Source organism: Doryrhamphus excisus, linkage group LG20 (genome assembly GCF_037039965.1).
Source record: "Doryrhamphus excisus strain RoL-2023G ecotype Guam linkage group LG20, RoL_Dexc_Guam_v1.1, whole genome shotgun sequence".
In the NCBI taxonomy this organism is placed as follows: domain Eukaryota; kingdom Metazoa; phylum Chordata; class Actinopteri; order Syngnathiformes; family Syngnathidae; genus Doryrhamphus; species Doryrhamphus excisus.
In genome coordinates, this window is record NC_136376.1 from 10,438,500 (window position 1) to 10,459,238 (window position 20,739).

The 20,739-nt window shown below is 39.9% G+C and overlaps 1 protein-coding gene across 4 annotated transcripts in view; it reads left to right on the forward strand.

Moving 5' to 3' along the window:
• Window positions 1–19,764, forward strand: part of disc1 (DISC1 scaffold protein) — a 67,667-nt gene extending 47,903 nt beyond the window's left edge. Inside the window, exons 12-14 of one of the 4 annotated variants that reach the window (XR_009120401.2) lie at window positions 2,455–2,490; window positions 4,997–5,041; window positions 13,710–13,805. Coding sequence is in view for 3 of the 4 variants with exons in the window: in XM_078787202.1 (XP_078643328.1) it covers window positions 4,997–5,041; window positions 13,707–13,833; window positions 17,684–17,856 (345 nt within the window). In the remaining variant the exon portion in view is untranslated. Of the gene's footprint in view, window positions 1–2,454; window positions 2,611–2,655; window positions 2,992–4,996; window positions 5,042–13,706; window positions 13,834–17,683 lie in introns of those variants that run through there. The other 3 variants (XM_078787202.1, XM_078787204.1, XM_078787203.1) reach the window with 3 other exon arrangements.
• Window positions 19,765–20,739: the final 975 nt, after the last annotated feature.

Consider the following 20,739-nt stretch of genomic DNA (forward strand, 5'->3'; position numbering starts at 1 on the left):
TATTTGGGGGCCACTGGAGCTAGGGTCTGGGTGAGACTGGGCCGCATCAGGTTTTCCCAAAAAAAAACAAAACGCATTTATTAAAAATAGAAAAATATACAAACTTTTTCAGTGCTTTGGTTCCGATTTTCTACAATAAAAGCTCTGATAAAACATTCCACTGTTCTCAAATATCTTAATTTTTATTTTTCTGCAAAAAATAAGATGAAAAATAAATAAACAAATCAAGAATAAAGGAAATCAACCAATCAGTAATAAATAAATATAATAATAATAATAAAACGGCAAATAATAAAAACTTAAGAAACCACATATAGTTGGTGGGTAGACAAATTATTTTTTCAGATTAAAATGAACAAAGCATTATTAGAGCCCTGTAGACATGACAAAACACGACTATAGTCACATTTATACTCTTTTTATTTACAACATATTGCGCAACTGCAGGGTCTTGAGACACATGCTAACTCGCAAACTAGAGAGCTAGCGACCTAAACGGTAGCCTCCAAGTTATTTCCTTTAAACTTAAATAGCCAAGAACTTACCACTTCCACACGGATAGGGAGGATAACTATTAACAGTTATTTAACCTTTAACATGAACATTAATCAAACGTAATAATTTTTTCTGGGTACATGATACCATACAGCATCCATATCAAACTTGCGCGGGCCGCACTAACATTAAACTTTCATATCAAGGCGGGGGCCTCAAACTAGTGTCCTGTGGGCCACATTTGGCCCGCGGGCCGCATGTTTGAGACCCCTGCTGTAAGATGAGCACTACTCTCATCACGCTATTCTCTCCAAGGTAGCTCCAAATGACAACAAAACATTTGAGAGCCAAACATTTGGGAACATATTCCTACATTGTACAGATTCTACCGTGTAGTCCATGATCAAATGTGGTTAGTGAGAATGCATGTGGGGGTGTGCACGAGTAATATTTCACCAGTGATTTGAAGTCGGTGCTTCGGGGCAAAGTCCGAATCATTCACTCTTTTCCTCACACTTCCCTCCACCCACGATGTCTGACAGTCTCATCTGAGATAAGAACAAAGTCAACAGCGCCAGCAGCCATAAGAATTTTATATTAAAAAAAACACACCACTTGCCAGATATTTTTCATAGAGTCTATATTTTGCTAATCTGCATCCCTGAAACTTTATACTTGCTGTTTTTCAGTCGAGGGTGATATTTAAATGACTTACGTCAGCATTAGGTGCCTAGACTGCATGGATTTCAATGTTTCTTCCCAGACTGGCCCTTCTTCAGAATCTTGCATATGCTTAAACTGAGCTGATTAATTCATTAATTTATTGTTTAGAACTCTTAATTCCATCCTTTTTTTGGAATATTGCCCATCATTACGTGAAACATGATGACACGTCTTTCTAAAGAGAGAAGTGGGAGTTAACAATGCAGGTAAATGGACACACCTATTTTGATTATGGCAATGGTCATGGTTTTATTTCATTTGAACATGCATCAGATTACAATTGAGTGCATCCCATAATCAGTTCACAGTTCCACATGTCCATAAGGAGTAGGAAGAAGCAAAGCTTATTAAATCCTACCCCTCCATCTGGTACTTTTACAATCAGTAACTGTTAAATTTGTTCACTTCCTGCTTTCAATAATGCAGTTTTTTTTTAATTTTTACATTTTGTAATTTTTTGTCCCGTACCAAAGTATGAGGTGATATGAGCATCCAATGACAAAATGGGTACCATAGTAAGTGTCAATATAGTGATATGTATAGCACATCATGACTGGTTCAAGACTCTTCATCCTTGTATTTAGCAAACATCAACTGCTTGTATTGTTTCTTGAATTGGCTCATCGTTGTGCATTGTTTGAGGTCCTTACTCAATCCATTCATAGTTTGATTCCACATACTGAAATGCTATGGCTAGCATAACGTAGTCCTAGCATAGAAGTGTTTCAAATGTAGTTCTTCCCTGAGATCATATTTCTCCTCTCTTGTAGAGAAGTATTGGATGACATTTTTAGCTAATTGCTTATTTTTAGCCTTATGCATTATTTTAGCTGTTTGAAGATGAACTATATCAGCAAGTTGAAGTATTTGTGATTTTAGAAATAAGGAGTTAGTATGTTCTCTGTAGGCGGCATTATGAATTATCCTTACTGACCTTTTTTGCAGTACATTTAGCGAGTGAAGATTGCTTTTATAAATTATAAATTCCGAAATTAACTTGGTGTACTCAAAGCAGGAACAGGCAGGATAAGAACAAAAAAAAATCAAACACCCGCCCCTCCTGTAGCTCGATGGTCAGGTCGTGTTTCGCCCTCCCATTAGATTACAGCTTGAAAACAGTTCTTTAAATCTACATTTTGCACTGATGTCCAATTTACCTGCCCTACCTGACTGCATGCATCTATTTTCTGCTTTTTTTCCTCTTTTGTTTCTCTCTGCTTTGTTCCTCTCCCAAAGCCTCGCCCCTCCTAACATTTCTCCAAGAAGTAAAAGGTGAGGCTGTGTATAGTTCACTCATCAGGCTTCTAAGATGGAAAAGTTATGAAGAGGATGTTGTGTGTTATGAATTGACTCTATAGGGGAAATATTCATTTTATTTGTGATGCTGCTTATTGGAACTTAAATGCATCTCCTTTTTCTCCATCCCCTTCCTGACAGTTAATTGCTATTTCTCTGGCTACACCGTGGAAAATCATACAATGTGAATAAAAGAAATCATTTGGTGATGTGACAGCAGAATTACTGTTTTCATGCAATTTTCTGCATCTGTAGCTATAATGAGCTGTTTGTCCACGGCGGTCTCCGACAGCGATGTTGTGTCCTTTATCCACTTTTTACGTGTACACTTGTCCAACATACTAGATGGCATATATCAAATACAATAAGATATCATTAATTCATTCAATCCCAGACATTTTTTGAAAAGCCGCCCTTCTCGGTACTGGCAATTTTTGATGATTTTGACTGATCTTTCAAGGCTTATAGAATATTGTGATCTGGGGTTATATAGACATGGTATAGACCAAAAAATGAATAAGACCCGAGTTTGTTTCTATCATTTTCCATTCTTTAGTAATCAGCAGTAGAACATAAGTTAGTTAGAAAAAAAGTGTCAAAACTCTCACTTGGACACAAATGTAGCCATATATATTTAGCCAAAATATGTAATTAATCCCGCATCATAAACAACACAAATAATGGTTGTTTTACATGAAAGTAACCACTTTTTTTTTTTTTTTACAAATATAACACCATGAATTATTTACACTTGGGGCTGCACGGTGGTCGAGTGGTTAGCAGGCAGACCTCACAGCTAGGAAACATGAGTTCAATTCCATCCTCGGCCATCTCTGTGTGGAGTTGTTCTCCCTGTGCATGCGTGGGTTTTCACCGGGTATTCCGGTTTCCTCCCACATTCCAAAAACATGGTAGATTGGTGAAAGTGAAAGAAAAACTCGGAGAAGTCGGTATCACTTGATGTTGATGTTTACGCTTTCCTGCGCACACCCCATTGACTATTCTGGTTGATTATAGCGGCACATGTAGACAAGAGATTGGAATATTCCTTTCCATGTATACCAAGTCATTTGGAAAGATTCCATTCGGAAAGAGGACAAACTCCTCATGTAAACATGGCTACTGTGAGAATTTTAACCGTTATTTAAAAAAACAAAAACTAACATCATGCTTACGAGACCTGGGTTCGATTCCACCCATGGCCATCTCTGTGTGGAGTTTGCATGTTCTTCCCGTGCATACGTGGGTTTTCTCCGGGTACTCCGGTTTCCTCCCACATTCCAAAAACATGCTAGGTTAATTGGTGACTCCAAATTGTCCATAGGTATGAATGTGAGTGTGAATGGTTGTTTGTCTATATGTGCCCTATGATTGGCTGGCGACCAGTCCAGGGTGTACCCCGCCTCTCGCCCGAAGACAGCTGGGATAGGCTTCAGCAAAATGAATTAATTATTTACAATTTCCCTTCAGAGCGTAACCTCCTTCACGCAACACGGCGAGACGCCTTATCATTTCCTGGTTGCTGCAGTGCATGTATTTCAATGGGAGAGATGCAGGCCGAGTTCTTATAAAATGCACTTCTGCCACTGTTCGGTTGTTTTTTTTTTGGCTTTAAACCGCACCAAATGTGCTCTCTTCTATTGTAGAGTTGCATCAACACCTGTTTGTGCCTCTCATGAAAAAGACGTAAAATAAATATGTCTTTGGGAGCGTGTGGTCGGGTTGGAAAAAAAGTATAAATCCGTCTTTGGTAACGGATGAGTTAAGGAGTGTGGGACACACAAACATTAGCTAAAATCCAAACATCACAGTCACATTTTAACAGCACCATGCTGGGGAAACTAGAAAAATAAGATTGTTGGCAGAGCTCAGCATAGGTGTGGTGAAGCCTGTTATTTTTTTATTTATGTTTTTTTTTTTAATGAGTGGAGCAAACAAGTCTAGGGGATAATTATGTTTCATGTTTGGTGGTTAGAAATGGGCTCTGGAGTCATATTACTTTTATGACATTATTAAAAAGTCAATTGTACTTTACAGGGGAACTTTAAGCAAAGTGGTTTTCCTATAATAAACAGGTATGTCTTACTTGGGGAAAGTTTCACAAAACTTACGTTTATTTGAAAACATAACCCCAGTGACTCTTATATGTGTTGCGCAACTTTTTAATTAAAACTTCTAATTGAAACTTTGCTTATACATATACAGCTGAGCATATAGCTTAAAGCCATAAACAATATGATGGTCTGCAACAAAATAATTACCAAACTTTAAATACTAACAAAGGAATCTGCTGTCCAGATGAGCCATTTAGTCTGTTTTTTTTCTCTCGTCACTTTCGGTAATGAATAATTCCAACGTCATTACAAAGCCGCTGTTACTGTTCGCATACTACAGTACGCAGCCGACATAAATTGCATTTTCAATAATTCATGAGCAGGTTTACAGCAGTGTGGCTTATACAAATGTTTCCCTTTTGTTCCAGAAACTGGAGGAGTTTTTGTTCTGCATGGAGGATATTAACCCGCAGGTTGGTAATGCTAATAGCATCCATTGTGTGCCTGAATGTTATCACTGTAATTAAAGTGTCACTTTTATTAATGTTGGCCTTGCTGAGACGCACACGGACCCATTAGTTTACCTCAACTTAAACGTAAGTTCAACGTAAATGGCATATTTTGGTTGTTCAATACTGATGTGCATATGAACTTTTTATAAACCTTCTTTATAAACATTTATAATACGATTGACATCCAGGACACGATGTTCATTTTGGTTATTTCTGTCAGAGATGTAATCATCTAATAATGCAATTACAGCAGGCCCTCGTTTATTGCGGTTATTTGGTCCCCAACCCGACAATGTTAAGTGAATTATTTATTTATAAGTCATTTCACCATAGAAAACTTGTTTATTTTTTACCTGTCCAGCCATAGGGGCAGATTGTATCATTGATCTAAATGCCCTTACATGCTAAACAGATGTTCTACCGGGGAAAAGTGTAAGCTACGCCCTCTCGGTTATATAGAGCATTTATTTGATGTTTTTGTTATGCAAATTTGGACTGGCTGTATCGGAGCAAGAGGGGATAGAAAAGAAGAAAAAGGAAAACAGAGGGGGAGTGTGGAGACAATAGGGGGACAATACAAAGACAGACAAAAACAACAACAATGACAATAACAGAACAAAAACAAACAGGACTACACCAGCAAATGACAATGATGGTTATAAAGGAGTGAGTGTTATAAATGGAGAGAGAAGTACTAAACAGTCACGGTGATATTACTGAAATGAACAAACATATTAGTGGCAATAGTAGTAATGAAGATATGAACCATGATAGTAAACAGAATGAAAACGTTTTTTAACATTATTAGAGCCCTCTAAACATGAAATAATACTCCTATAGTTACCTTCTACTTGTATTATCCAAATGTAGTAAACACAATAAGAGACAATAAGCCATTTAAGACATAAATAAGCATATGTGTTGCTGTAAATGTGTTACTGAGCTAGAGCGGGGCAGTAGACAGGAAGTGACATCAGGGGTTCAGAGTTGAGTTTTAGCAGCCGTTGACCTGTTAAAACTGCAATAAAAGCCTGCTGTTCTGGAGATCAGATCTGCTGCTTGTGTGTCTCGTCTAACATTACAGTAACATTACTGACACCTACTGACCAGTGTAAAATACTACATGCTGTATCATCACAATGTCTTTGAATGCGTCTTAAGAATGCCTTATATTTGTCTTTTAGTTAATTGAGCTACTAGGTGTATGCTTGAAAATGTTTAATTTCGACAAATCTGCATAAATATGCACAAGTTTTGACTAATAATAGATTGTATTCAGCCACGCAAATGCATGTTTATTAGTATATTTTTGAAAAATTGTGTAGCAGGGCTGCATGCAGGCCACACAGCTAGTTCGATTCCACCCTTGGGAATTCCTCCCACATTCCAAAAACATGCTAGGTTAATTGGCGACTCCAAATTGTCCATAGGTATGAATGTGGTTTGAATGTGGGTGGGCTGGTGACCAGTCCAGGGTGTACCCCGCCTCTCGCCCGAAGACAGCTGGGATAGGCTCCAGGATACCAGCGACCCTCAGTATAGAAAATTGAAAATGGATGGATGATCCTGAAAACGGGCTGCACGGCGGTCGAGTGGTTAGCCTGCAGACCTCACAGCTAGGAGACCCGAGTTCAATCCCACCCTCTGTGTGGAGTTTGCATGTTCTCCCCGTGCATGCGTGGGTTTTCTCCGGGTACTCCGGTTTCCTCCCACATTCCAAAAACATGCTAGGTTAATTGGCGACTCCAAATTGTCCATAGGTATGAATGTGAGTGTGAATGGTTGTTTGTCTATATGTGCATTGTGATTGGCTGGTGACCAGTTCAGGGTGTACTCTGCCTCTCATCCGAAGACAGCTGGGATAGGCTCCAGCACCCCCGCGAGGATAAGCGGTAGAAAATGAATAAATGAATGAATGGAAACTGTGTCGCCGCGAAAATCAAATGTTTACAGTGATACAGTACAATTGCACAGCATCATACTGACAGCTGTTTGTAATATTCTGGCAACATAATTTATCGTCATAGGAGGAGGGAATCTGCCACATTTGATTTAGCTTGTGGGAAAGTACGCTTATGCAAAGACATGAGGGTAAATCCGACTGTGACTCTTGTCTGGCTTAGCATCATTAAGTTAAAAAATAAGATGCCAACTTGATGTTAATGCTGCAATGCTGTGGCTTTGTGACAGAGCTGAATTCTTTGCCAAGAACACAGTCTGACCTCTTTCTCCTTTCCATAATGACTTTAAGTAAATGATTTCCACTTAGCTGCTGCCAAGCTGCTGCCCCACCGCTACAATGGAGATTGATTGGTCTGTGCGTGTGTGTGTTTCAGCACTACTCAATTTCCTTCTAATGTCTTCTAATTGTTCTTTTATCCTCTCAAGGTTCTTTTAGTACCACCCTCATTCTGTTCTACAGAGACAAATTAACCAAAAAAGTATTAAGTGACCATTTACTCTGATGTGATCCTAGTATTACACACCAAAACGACACACTTCTAATTATGAGCAACTTCATTTAGTATAATTAATGCAATGGAAAGAAGAGCAGATGTTTCTTTTATATCCATTTTATATCTGCTTATTTACTCGGTCTCTATCAGCACGCCTATTCCATTTTATTACTGTATTAACTTGACATAGACATAGACTTTCTTTATTGTCATTGCACAATAACACAGCAGTGAAATTGCCAACGAAATGTCATTGCCTGGTTCCTGTGAAATAATAAATAATAAATAATAAATAATAAATAATAAATAATAAATAATAAATAATAAATAATAAATAATAAATAATAAATAATAAATAATAAATAATAAATAATAAATAATAAATAATAAATAATAAATAATAAATAACCCTCGGGCATCTCTGTGTGGAGTTTGCATGTTCTCCCCGTGCATGCGTGGGTTTTCTCCGGGTACTCCGGTTTCCTCCCACATTCCAAAAACATGCTAGGTTAATTAGCGACTCCAAATTGTCCATAGGTATGAATGTGAGTGTGAATGGTTGTTTGTCTATATGTGCCCTGTGATTGGCTGGCCACCAGTCCAGGGTGTACCCCGCCTCTCGCCCGAAGACAGCTGGGATAGGCTCCAGCACCCCCGCGACCCTCGTGAGGAAAAAGCGGTAGAAAATGAACTAATAAATAATAAATAATAAATAATAAATAATAAATAATAAATAATAAATAATAAATAATAAATAATAAATAATAAATAATAAATAATAAATAATAAATAATAAATAATAAATAATAAATAGATGACATCAAATATGAACAATGTACAGCGTAAACTGTAATTTGTACAAATAATTTAAATAATTTAGAATAAATAATAATAATTTAAAGTTTTGTTTATGCGTGTGGGCAGGTAGAGGGGCTTATTTGGCATTGAGCAGTCTGATGGCCAGGGGGAAGTAGCTGTCTCTAAACCTGGTTGTTCTACAGCGGATCCTGCAGAGCCTTCTCCACGACGCCAGGCTAGAAAACAGTCCATGCTGGGGGTGTGTGGGGTCAGAGTAGATCCGATGGGTTCTTGATACGCACCGGGTGTTTGTGATGTCCTTAATGGGGGGGGGCGGGGTCCCAATGATCTTCTCCACTGTCCTCACCACTCTCTGCAGTAACATCCAGTCCGGGGCCTTGCAGCTCCCAGACCAGACGGAGATACAGCTGGTCAGCAGGATCTCGATGGTCCCTCTGTAGAAAGTGGTCAGGATAGGAGGGGAGAGGGAGGCTCTTCTCATCCGCCACAGGACGTGCAGTCGCTGCTGTGCCTTCTTTGCCAGAGAGGAGGCGTGGAGTGACCAGCCGAGGTTGTCTGTGATGTGCACCCCCAATTACTTGGTTGCGCTCACAGTATTGAATACAGTAGTTCCCCGGTATTTGTATTGCTTTGTATTGAGGTGCCACTATATGCTACACCCTCCATACCCTCCTGCTAGTTTGATGTTGACATCTCCTCTGATCTGATTTCAGATTGACATTTGGAATAAAAGTCTGTAGTGATTAGATTCAATTAGATTCCAGAACCCTGCCTACGTCTTTCTCTCATTATTTGCTTGTGACTGGGGGGTGGCCAGTGCACTTTGCAAATTTTGTGAGCAGCGCGATCTGGCGCAGCCCGACGCACCTGCGCCCCTGTCCTTCCCACCAGTGTACTTTGTTGAATACATTGAATTGAAAGATTATGTCAATCTAACCCAGGGATGTAAATAATATAGGATGTATAGCGTGTGGCTACTCCTGGGAATCCAGCAGTTACATGTTCCTTTGGCTCATAATTGCCTAGATAAATATGACAAGGCCTTTGTGCAGCTGAGTATTGCATTTCTATATAATTGAATTATGCCTACTTTGTTTACGCAGAGTCTCCTAACATTAGCACTAATGTACATCAAACCGCCACAACGTAATGCGAGTGCTGGCAACGCTCACGTATGCAGATTGACATGACACTGACACAAGATGGTATTGTATTCATCACAATAACAAATATTGAGTGGTTGACATATCTGTGGTTTAAAAAAAAAGTTGTTAACAAAGCTATCAGGAGTCTCGGTGTATACACTGAGCTTGTGGTTTCTCTCCTCAGGTTGTATTGACTTTAGCGAGGCTGACTGGAGGCTGCAGTATAGAATCAATCAACTACACAAACACGCGGCTCTTATCAGCTATGGAAGCTGCTAACCTTTATAGCCTGAAAACAAACAGCTCAGTAATTCTTTCACTCGACTGGCTTTTCCTTTTGTTGATGGAGGACATGAATCCCAATGTCACTTGAAGTGAAGACAGACATCCACTTAAAACACAAACAGGAACATAATGCTATCTTCAAGTTTTTATCTTCAATCATTACCTGGACAGTTCATCTCAATTGCATTGGAGATGAATAGTCTACAGCAGGGGTGGGCAAACTACGGCCCGGGGGCCACATCCGGCCCGCCAAGTGTTTGAATACGGCCCGCCCAATCTTTCCAAAGTATTTAATTTAAACTCAACATACAACCTGGCATCATGGCCTGAGCCAACCTTTTGATGGTTTTATCAATTTTGTTTTTTGACATGGTCTGTTGTTTACAAAGTGCTCCTGAAAAAAGGGACACAAGCACATAATAATAATAATAATTATTATTATTATTATTATTATTATTAGATTATTATAATTATTATTAGAACTATTATGATTATTATAATTATTATATTAATGCTAATTATTATATTAATTATATATAATATTATTGTTATTTTTGCATATTTTACATAATAATAATATAATATTACTATTTTAATTTTATTGTAATTATTATAATGTTTTATTATTTTTTAAATATTTAAATATAAATATAAAATAATAAATAATAATAAATAATAATAGCAGATTGCATGACAATTTTACAGATACAATAATACCAGGTGGACTGTTACGTGTAAAATATATAGTCTACCCCCCCCGCCCCCCCATGTAAATTTTGTCATATCAATGCGGCCCGCGAGTCAAAAAGTTTGCCCACCCCTGGTCTACAGCGATGTGTTAGTGCCTCTGGCTTAGTTTTAGTTTTTTGTATATTTGTGTTGGAGCGTTACATCATCTAAAAGGTTTTTTTTTACAAAATACAGAGAATTGACTCCTTTCTCATTGTAGTGACACCTCTGAGCTTCAGGGAGTTCATATTTTCCACCTGCAGCCATGAGTCAGATAGGACTCTCTTGACAGGAACATTGGGTGTATGTGTGTGTGTGTGTGTGTGTGTGTGTACGCTTGTGTATGTGTACTTGTGTCCAATAAGTAGAAAGAAACTAGGACACGATGTCTTCAAAAGAGGCTGCTCTAATTATGGCCAGTTCCATTCCCTCAATGCTCAAGTGCCCTACTGCACTGTACTCTCACACCAACTTGACTTTCCCCATCATGCATTGCTGCTACATACCTGCAGCATGATGTGGTCACCAGTAGTACATATCCGTTATGCTTCAGCCAACTTGACACTTACACGGATTTTGTCCCTAATATTTGTACACAAGTTTACGTGTCAATGAGAAAGTTTAACCGTTTAACCGTTAACTGTCTGCCAAGTGCATAACTTATGCATAAGCAGAACCCAAACAGTACACAAACTAATCCAAACAGACAAAGCCATCTACATCAACTGGTGGGTCACAACCTAAAAGTGGGACGTGGAGCCATCTTCAGTGAGTTTTGCCTGGGAAATTAAAAAAAATATATATATAATGTAGGAATGCACGGCGCTTGAGTGGTTAGCGCTTAGACCTCACAGCTAGGAGACCAGGGTTCAATTCCACCCTCTGTGTGGAGTTTGCATGTTCTCCCCGTGCATGCGTGGGTTTTCTCCGGGTACTCCGGTTTCCTCCCACATTCCAAAAACATGCTAGGTTAATTGGCGACTCCAAATTGTCCATAGGTATGAATATGAGTGTGAATGGTTGTTTGTCTATATGTGCCCTGTGATTGGCTGGCCACCAGTCCAGGGTGTACCCCGCCTCTCGCCCGAAGACAGCTGGGATAGGCTCCAGCACCCCCTGCGACCCTCGTGAGGATAAGCGGTAGAAAATGAATGAATGAATGAATGAATATATAATGTAGGGCTGCACGGCGAATGAGTGGTTAGCACGCAGACCTCACAGCTAGGAGACCAGGGTTCAATTCCACCCTCGGCCATCTCTGTGTGGAGTTTGCATGTTCTCCCCGTGCATGCGTGCGTTTTCTCCGGGTACTCCGGTTTCCTCCCACATTCCAAAAACATGCTAGGTTAATTGGCGACTCCAAATTGTCCATAGGTATGAATGTGAGTGTGAATGGTTGTTTGTCTATATGTGCCCTGTGATTGGCTAGCCACCAGTCCAGGGTGTACCCTGCCTCTCGGCCAAAGACAGCTGGGATAGGCTCCAGCACCCCCTGCGACCCTCGTTAGGATAAGCAGTAGAAAATGAATGAATGAATACATAATGTAATGAAACAGTGTCTGTGAATGCACTTAATGTGCTCCATCTTTGCCAGGCGTCGTGCTAGTGAGAAAAAAAAAGTGAGAATTCCTTGACGCATATATTCCACCGGTCTTAATCTTACCTTTTCTACTTGAGAGCCCCTGGCGGCCGTTCGAAAAATGACATAAATTGTCCGCATCATTTATAGTCCTGAATTTAAGGTAATGATTCCCAAAGAGCTACGGACATTAGGCCCCTCGGGCAAAACCCCAGATATGAAGCCAAAGCACAACACAACCTCCGCAGGCCAACCCGACCAACTCTCCCTAACCTAGAACTGGCATCCACACAGCCTCTTCATCATGCCACTCAACATCACGAGAACAGCGGTGCATCCACAAATCAGTAAGGCCACCACAGCATTTCTCGGGCGCCAACAGATTGCTCCCAGATGGTAGCAGCCACCAGGCCAGATCGCCATAGGGCGCCACCAGCAAGTGTTTGGAATCCCTGCTGCCCAGCCCCCCCTCTTGGTGCTCTACGCCTCACGGCAGCAATATGCATCCTTTGCACATTTACAGAGAATTTGTCCCATTGTACAAAATAATGAGATCCTACGTGCAGCAAGTTTTATGCATGTAGGAAGGGGCAGGCAGTCCTTGGTGGTGTGCATTCTACTAAGTCAATTCCAATCCAATCCACTTTATTTATATAGCACATTTTATAAACAGAGTTTCCAAAGTGCTGCACAGACTAGTAAAATTAAAAAGTAATAATCCAAAACTAAAAGCTCATTTAATAAATAAAATAGTAAAATAGATATTAAAATATTAAAAACAAGAAACAAAGCAATAAAAGTATAAAAAATGAAACCAATTTCAATAAAAAACGAAGAACTAAACGACACAGGACCTTCGAGTTAAAAGCCAGAGAATAAAAGTGGGTTTTAAGACGAGACTTAAAGCTTTCGATGTTGGGGGCCTTTTTTTACTTGGGAGGGGAGAAAGTTCCATAGTTTGGGGCCAACCACAGAAAAGGCTCAATCCCCTCTGGTCTTAAGTCTCGTCTTGGGCACCACAAGTTGGAGCTGGCCCTTGGACCTCAGTGACCGCGCTGGAGAGTAAATTTGGATGAGGTCCGAGATGTATTTGGGGGCCATCCCATTCAACGCCTTAAAAACAAACAATAAAATCTTAAAATCAATCCTAAAACGAACAGGCAACCGATGCAGGGAGGCCAGAATTGGGGTGATGAAATAAAAGCGTGCATGACTTGCTCAAACTTGTTGCAAAGATAAAAAAAAGATTTAATTTTAGATAAAAGCCGAAGATGATAAAAACAAGATTTTATAACTGCATTAATTTGTTTGTTGAGTTTAAAATCACTGTTTATTATGACGCCAAGGCTGGTGGCTGAGGGACGAATGCTGTTTTGGAGGGGGCCGAAGTCTATAGGGGAGCCTTTATAGTTGAGGAGAATAGCTTTGGTCTTAAGCATTAAAAAGTTGGGGGCCAGCCAGGCCTTGACATCCCTTAAGCACTCGAGAAGGGGGGTCATTTTTTGCGAGTGGCAAGTACAATTCCTCGATGTTTTGTGGTTAAATAGTTGAAGTCGGCAAAGTTAGAAGTCTTTCTCCATCGATTGTCTTCATCCATTGTGTCCTTCTCCCAGCAGGATGTGTCCAGCGATGACGAAGCAGCAGACCTGGCAGAGCGCTGTGAACTGATCAGCGACAGATTAATCACGTTGGAAGATGACTTACACACGGCCATACTGAACCAGGATCAGGCCCTCACTGATATCCTTTCAATTCCTGTCCATGTATGTGCAGATGTTAAAAAAAATGTTTCTGGGTGTCTCCATTCCTGGAGGCTTAGCAACTCACGCATCCAGAATATGTCAGCAAACCAAATGTTAGCTCTCTGCGACGGCGAGGTGGAGAATAAATAGCTCGAGCTGTCTTATCTGACATTCAGAGGAATGGAAGCTGAGCAGGGATCAGAGGATTTCTGCTGACAGGTAGGGGATGTGCCACCTGGAAAATGAAATGGTAAAAGTCCAAGTGAGGTTGTTGGAGGGTCGCCGATGTGGGCTGCCATTCATGGGCGCCGAGATTAAAGTAGGCAGACAGGGGCAGCAGTGTGGCAAATAGAGGAATGTCACCGTAATGACTGGAATGCCGTCATACCTCCAGGGCCATCTTTTCATTGACCCCCCCAAACCTTTTCCCACAATCCCATTATTTTAAACCTTTTCTAACTTGCTGAATCTGGCTGCGAGAAAATGACAATATCCTTGATAAAGAGTCACATGGAAGCTGATTGCAGGTCACAATACTTCATTTTCTATGCTAATTAGAATGCTGATTGGATGTAGATTAGTTTGTTTTCGCTGTCTCTCTCTATGCTTTTCATGATATAATAGTTGGTAGTCCGGCCAATTGTTATGTATTTTCTGGGAAGCCTCAATCCTTTACTTTGTACACAAAACACCTGAAGTGAAATACATTTGAAATCATCGAAATCATCCCCATCAGATTAAATATTCCTTCCTTTATCATGTCATGACGGGTCACTGTTATCAAGATGGTAGCCGATTGGCCCTCCTTTCTCTACCTTTTGCTATTTCAATGTCATTCATTGTTGCCGTTTTGAAGTATGTGCACTCGTGCAAAAAAAAACATTGTGGATACTTGAGGTCACTGAGGAAACAGGACAATATTGTTATTTGCTTGCAAAAAAATTGAACAGGAAACAAACACCGGATGATTCTACGGTTGCTATAGAAACTGGAAGATCAAAACTTCAACCTCTGTGGAGCTTAATTGAGTTTTCATCTCGATAGTGAGCTGTGAAGAGAGACAGAAAAAGCACCTTCCGGATAGTTTTTATATATTTTTTATTTTATGTTTCATTGTTTTTGTGGACTCTTGAGTTGTGCATCACATGTTTTAACTGTTTTTGGCATTATGGGCACCCCCTTTGGGTTCAGATTGGAATTCTTAGGAGGGTATGCCACCAACCATGTTGTCTAGGTAACCTTACCGTTTTATGATTGAACAATTATTATTATTAAGTTAAGTTATTATTAAGTTATTCTTGATGTGGACGTCCTTTGAGATTGAATTCAAGTGTGTTTCACCTTATTCAACAAAGTATTAGCACGCTCAGCCTTCTTTGGCCCCATGGTGTGTTATTTAGCAGTTGTTATTTAGCACAATAAAAACTGCACGGACAGTGAGTTAGCGACAAGAACGGTGCTTTGTTTTGGCACTCGAGAAGATGGAGTACAGGGCAAACCGACTACTTTGTTACAAAAGGTAAAATTTTGGTGAAAATATTTGAAAATGAAGTAGTCAAAGGTTTGAAAATGTAATGTCACATGAATTTTAAGTCACAGAAATATTCCACCGTGGTTAACATCTACGGTGCTGGGATCACCTTTAACTGGAATTATTTCTCAGGGCGTACTGAGGTACAGCCATACAGTTCTTGGGCCCACTTGATGACTAAAGTCGAGTTTGAGCGCACTGATCCAAGCGTGGCACACTTCCCCTAGTCCATGCAAATGTAGCCAAACCATAGAATGACTTTATAACAACACATTTCCTGATGAAATAAAAATAAAATCAAATTGCAAGACATGCTTGCTGACCGGTGACTACATTTGTAGTAATTAATTAGTAGTTAATGAGAATGCTCCTTTTGGAAGTAAAATATGATAGCTACCACCTTGACAATTGCAGTGATATAGCATTATTGACATAATGGGACAAGCAAACAGCCTGAAACAGGAATTCTCAGGCCCGGAAGTGGGACAGTGAATGGAACCCAAGTCCAGCACCGTATGAATGTGCCTAGCGTGAGTACTTCCAAATCCTGTATTTTTGAGGAAAACGGTCTTATGCTTGCGTGGCTACCTTATGGGCAATTATCTGTTACAGTTTTTCTCGATTGTTTAAACACATTTTGTGAAAGGATGCCTCATATTCTCAGAACTCTACACACAAATCCAAAAATCACATTTCCCCTCAATTCTCCTGCAAAATGAAACTTTACATCCAAAACAGTCTTCATTCTTCTCAAAATGGTGTTTTGTCTCCAAATGAGGCACACAAACCACAATATGAACAAACATTTATATGAACCAGTTGAACACTGATGTGCTCAGTGTAAAACACTGTGATTACATCATATTCATCATGACTTGGGCCTTTTTGTGTTCAGTTTGACATAAAATATTTTAGAATTGTTTTTTGTTTTTTTTGGTATTTTTTTGACTCAGAACACAAAATTACACAAAAATATATATTTTTATTTTTCACAGAAAAACAATCTACGAAGTGTTCATCCCAGCCAACACAAAGTTCCACATACAGTAGTCTGCATCTAAACGTATACAGCTTCAGTTAAAGAAATAATAATAATCATAAAAAAAATCAATCAATAACAAAGCAAAAGACTATGCTGCATCACGTCTTCTGTTTGGGTCAGGCCACAGCACCAAATCTACATCACATGCAAGGTTTTCTCTGGCCAAGCAGCGGGGGAAATATCGCCTAGCATGGCCAATCCAGCCATGGAAAGCATCCGCTGGAATCTCTCCACATGCATCTTCCATAGCTTGGAGAAGGGGATTGTGTGTTTGTGGATTTCTGACCCTTTGCCCAGGCTCTCTCATTGTTAGACCGCTAATTGTAAAAATGTGTGACAGGTGTTTACCCATGTGATGAGTCAGTGTGAATAATAGGAATATTCATTTGACTGTTTTGAGTGGCATTGTGTTCTTTGTGAAAACAAGAAGTTTACTTCATGAAAATTGTGCCAAAATTCAGAGAATTGTGTGTAGTGTTTTGAAAAAAGTGTGTTGTAGATCTGCAGTCTGAGTGTAAAGCAGGAATTGTGCTTATAGTTTAGCAGACTTGGTTCATGGAGTTGGTGCATTGGTTATATGTTGTGGTCATTGGGTGTCAGGCATCACAAATTGTGTGTAAATAATCGAGAAAAACTGTAAGCTAAGCCCTGTTTGTAAAACGTGATGAGTTGAAACCATGAAGAAACTAAGTGAGAAATCCATGGTTAGTTTAAATTTCGACAAACTTCACTATCCCATTTTAGACTGTGCTGCTTTCAAAGTGTAGCCAAACCTTCTGCAGGATCCAGCCTTTTTTTTTTTAATGGCTGTTTAATTATGGATGGAGACAATCTGTGTCCATTCAAACAGTAAAACGAAGCCATCGGGCTCCATCTGCCATCAAAACCGCCCCTTTGATTAGACACTTTGATTCCAAGCCGGACACTGGCTGGCTTGATTTGGGTTTCTAAGCAGGTTAAACAAGTCCCCTGTGACGACAGCCTCTATCCCGTCTCATTGATGGCTTATGAATAATGCAGCTGTGCAGTCGCTTTGCTCGGGTCCTGCCACCCAGCGCCGCTGATGAGATCATGAATAGTGGATTGGTCCAATTCACTCCTCAAGTGCATGGGGTTAAATTGAGTACGTCATGATGATGTGTCCCGGTAATCAGCTTGGTGACCAAATTGGACATAGATGACTTCATCGGCTAGAGCCAATAAGTATCACATCTTATGGCGTAATATGTGTAGCTGGAATTTTATTTTCAACTTATTCCTTAACTCATACGGCACAGTCGCTGGAGAAGCAAGTTCAGGAAGTTAAAACCACTTTGCAAAACATGCTCGCCCTGCTCAAAGATGAAGACGACGATGTTCGGGAACTCCAAGACGATGACCCGGTGGAAAATGGGATTTTAGAAGATGAAGACGAGGACCAGTACTTCAGTGACAGCTGGGATATTTGAAACAGAATCCTGTTGTGTTTTATGAGCACTCACACTGGGAGCCCGACCTCCACTCTCCAGTGGAAGTGACACCCCCTCCACTTAATGTAAAGTATCCCTCAAAGCATTTACAAGTGGTCCCCCGTGGAACTGCTAAACGGCTCAAAAAAGGTTTTTATAGATGTGGGGCTGAAACACTTGAAAACGTAAATATACAGGAAATACTGTAAGTGCCTTTAGGTCTTTCTAGCTACTTCTGTTGGTTAAAATCAACCAGTCTTTGAAATGAAGTGACACCCAGGTTAAATGGATTGTGAAAGTCATGTTATGTGTTTATTACTAACATAAAGCCCACTGACCAAACCAGAAAATGTACACTGAACCCCACATTTTGTGGGACCAAAAAGACTAGAGATATTTAAGGGAAAACTTTTATTTTTTATTTTCCCCTTCGACAATCCTTGACATGAACATGAACACGTTTTTCCCTTTTCATGGGCAAAACAGCTAATACGAGAAAGCTAACAATGCATGTATTGGGACCCACCTATTTTGACTACAAGGCCATCTAAAAAACCTTCCAAACCAGCAACAATGTGTCATTTGCATCACGTGATGTGCATATTAATCAAGCTACAGCGTTGTCATTGTAGGTGTTAACACCGAAGAACTACGTTTCTGGTGTAGCGACACATTGCCTTGTTTACAACACTTCACACCACCACCGAGAAGTAACGTAAGCTAATGGAGTTGATGTATTACCTGAAAGTTTGAATCAAATTTACCGAATTGAATTTAAGTCTTGTGCTGGAAGATACAGCCATCCCATTAATCGGCATCCCAGTGAGAGCGGACATTGTAAGTGACTTGCAATGACAATGGGTTCGTGTTTCACTATAGCACCCAGCAATGTTATACTCTGATTGAGGGAGTAAAAGTAAATTGTAGTAGTCGTCGTCGACTCTCAAAAAGTCTGCCATGACTGGTGATAGCATACGCTCTCTCTTTGCGGATGTTGTTGACGGAAGTAGCATCCGTTGCTACGGCCGCTGTGAAATCAACACGCCCAGGAAGTTCTGGTAATGCTTAAAATAACCAAAATACTCGGAAGTAGAACATGTTATCATGAATGTGCGTATTAGTACATGCTTACAACATGTATATACATGCATTGTTAGCTGCCTCATGCTAGCAGTTTTTCCATATTTGGAAAGCAATGATGTGTGCTGATGTTTCACATAAGGATTGTGGAAGATGGGCAAAAGTCCAAAAAAAAGTGCAATTATCAAAAGTTACATTTTTAAGTCGTGGGGCTATTTATGTGTATTTTTGTATTTCAAGTTGCCTTCATGTCATTTTGTGTGCTTTGGTGCTAACTTGAACAATACTGTTTAATTGTAAAAATGTAATATTTCTGTCCTGTGACTTACGGATCAAACGACAAAGGAGTATTAGGGCCACAATGAAAGGAAAACAACAACAACAAAAAAAACAGAAATGCAACAGTCTGAGACCAGCAGTCTTATGTCTTTTTAAAGACCTGCCATATAAGATTATCTTCTTATATTGTTAAAAGCCCAACCAAAGAGGTGATTTAGTCCATGTTTGTCCTGTCATTTGACCACAACAGGCACAATAATCCCTAAAACCAACTACTGTTGCAGGCTGAAACCTAACCCTGAACCTCCAACATCCCTTCTGTTCCACTAGCACAGCAACACTTATAAGCACGAGTCTCATATACAGTAAAGTCTCGTTATATCCATATTGTCGGGAGTCGGAAAAAATATCGATATAACCAGACTGTCGATATATCCGATCCTGCGCCGAACTGCATAAAAAGTGGGCAATAATGCACTTGACATTGTGCTATAGTATAGAACAATGTCGAGTGCAGCTTAAATCAATCTTTGCTTAAGGATTTCAATACCAAAAAAAACGGCGAACGGCTGCTTCCAGTCAACTTTATTTTTCACACTTCCACCACCAGAGCACAGCACACACACCGATTCCCGCACTTCCTGGTTCACAGGTCATGCTCAAGCCGCCCCACATAGCTGGCCAAACACATGCCTGCAACAGAAGAACCAACTGCGTTTGTGGTTTCTCTCGTGTGTATAGAATCTATACACACGAGAGAAACCCCGAACGCCAGCATGTACATATGAAAAACAGTGATTATTGCAAGCGATAAAAAGATATCTGAATACAACACAATTAAATACATGTATTTGTACGCTTGTGTCTTCGTTGGAATAGGTGTGTATGCTATGTCAGTTGGTTCTTCTGTTGCAGGCATGTGTTTGGCCAGCTATGTGGGGCGGGTTGAGCATGACCTGTGAACCAGGAAGTGCGGGAATCGGTGTGTGTGCTGCGCTCTGGTGGTGGAAGTGTGAAAAATAAAGTTGACTGGAAGCAGCCGTTCGCCGTGTTCTTTTTTGGTATTGAAATCCTTAAGCAAAGATTGATTTAAGCTGCTTTTGTATCGATATAAGCAGACCAAATTGGCTGGCGGGAGATGAAAAGGGCATCGTAGTAACCGGATTATCATAATAACCGGGTATCGTACTAACGGAACTAATTATATCGTAAAAGACTAGAAATTTGCCGGGAAATGAAAATAGTATCGTAATAAGCAGTACTTCGATATAACCAATATTGATATAACGAGACTTTACTGTATGTCTTAAATGGTTTATTTTCTCTTATTAAAAAACATATTTAGAAGGTCGTGAACAGGTTTTCCATGCTCAAACTACTAAAATATTCCATTTATAAATAAGGAATCCTACCTTTGTTGAAATTCACTGATGATGGTCCAGTCTAGACCCAATTAACCGCAATAAATGTAAGATTTTGGATTTTTTTTAAAACTATGACAGCTCTATTCTTGTATTCTTTATT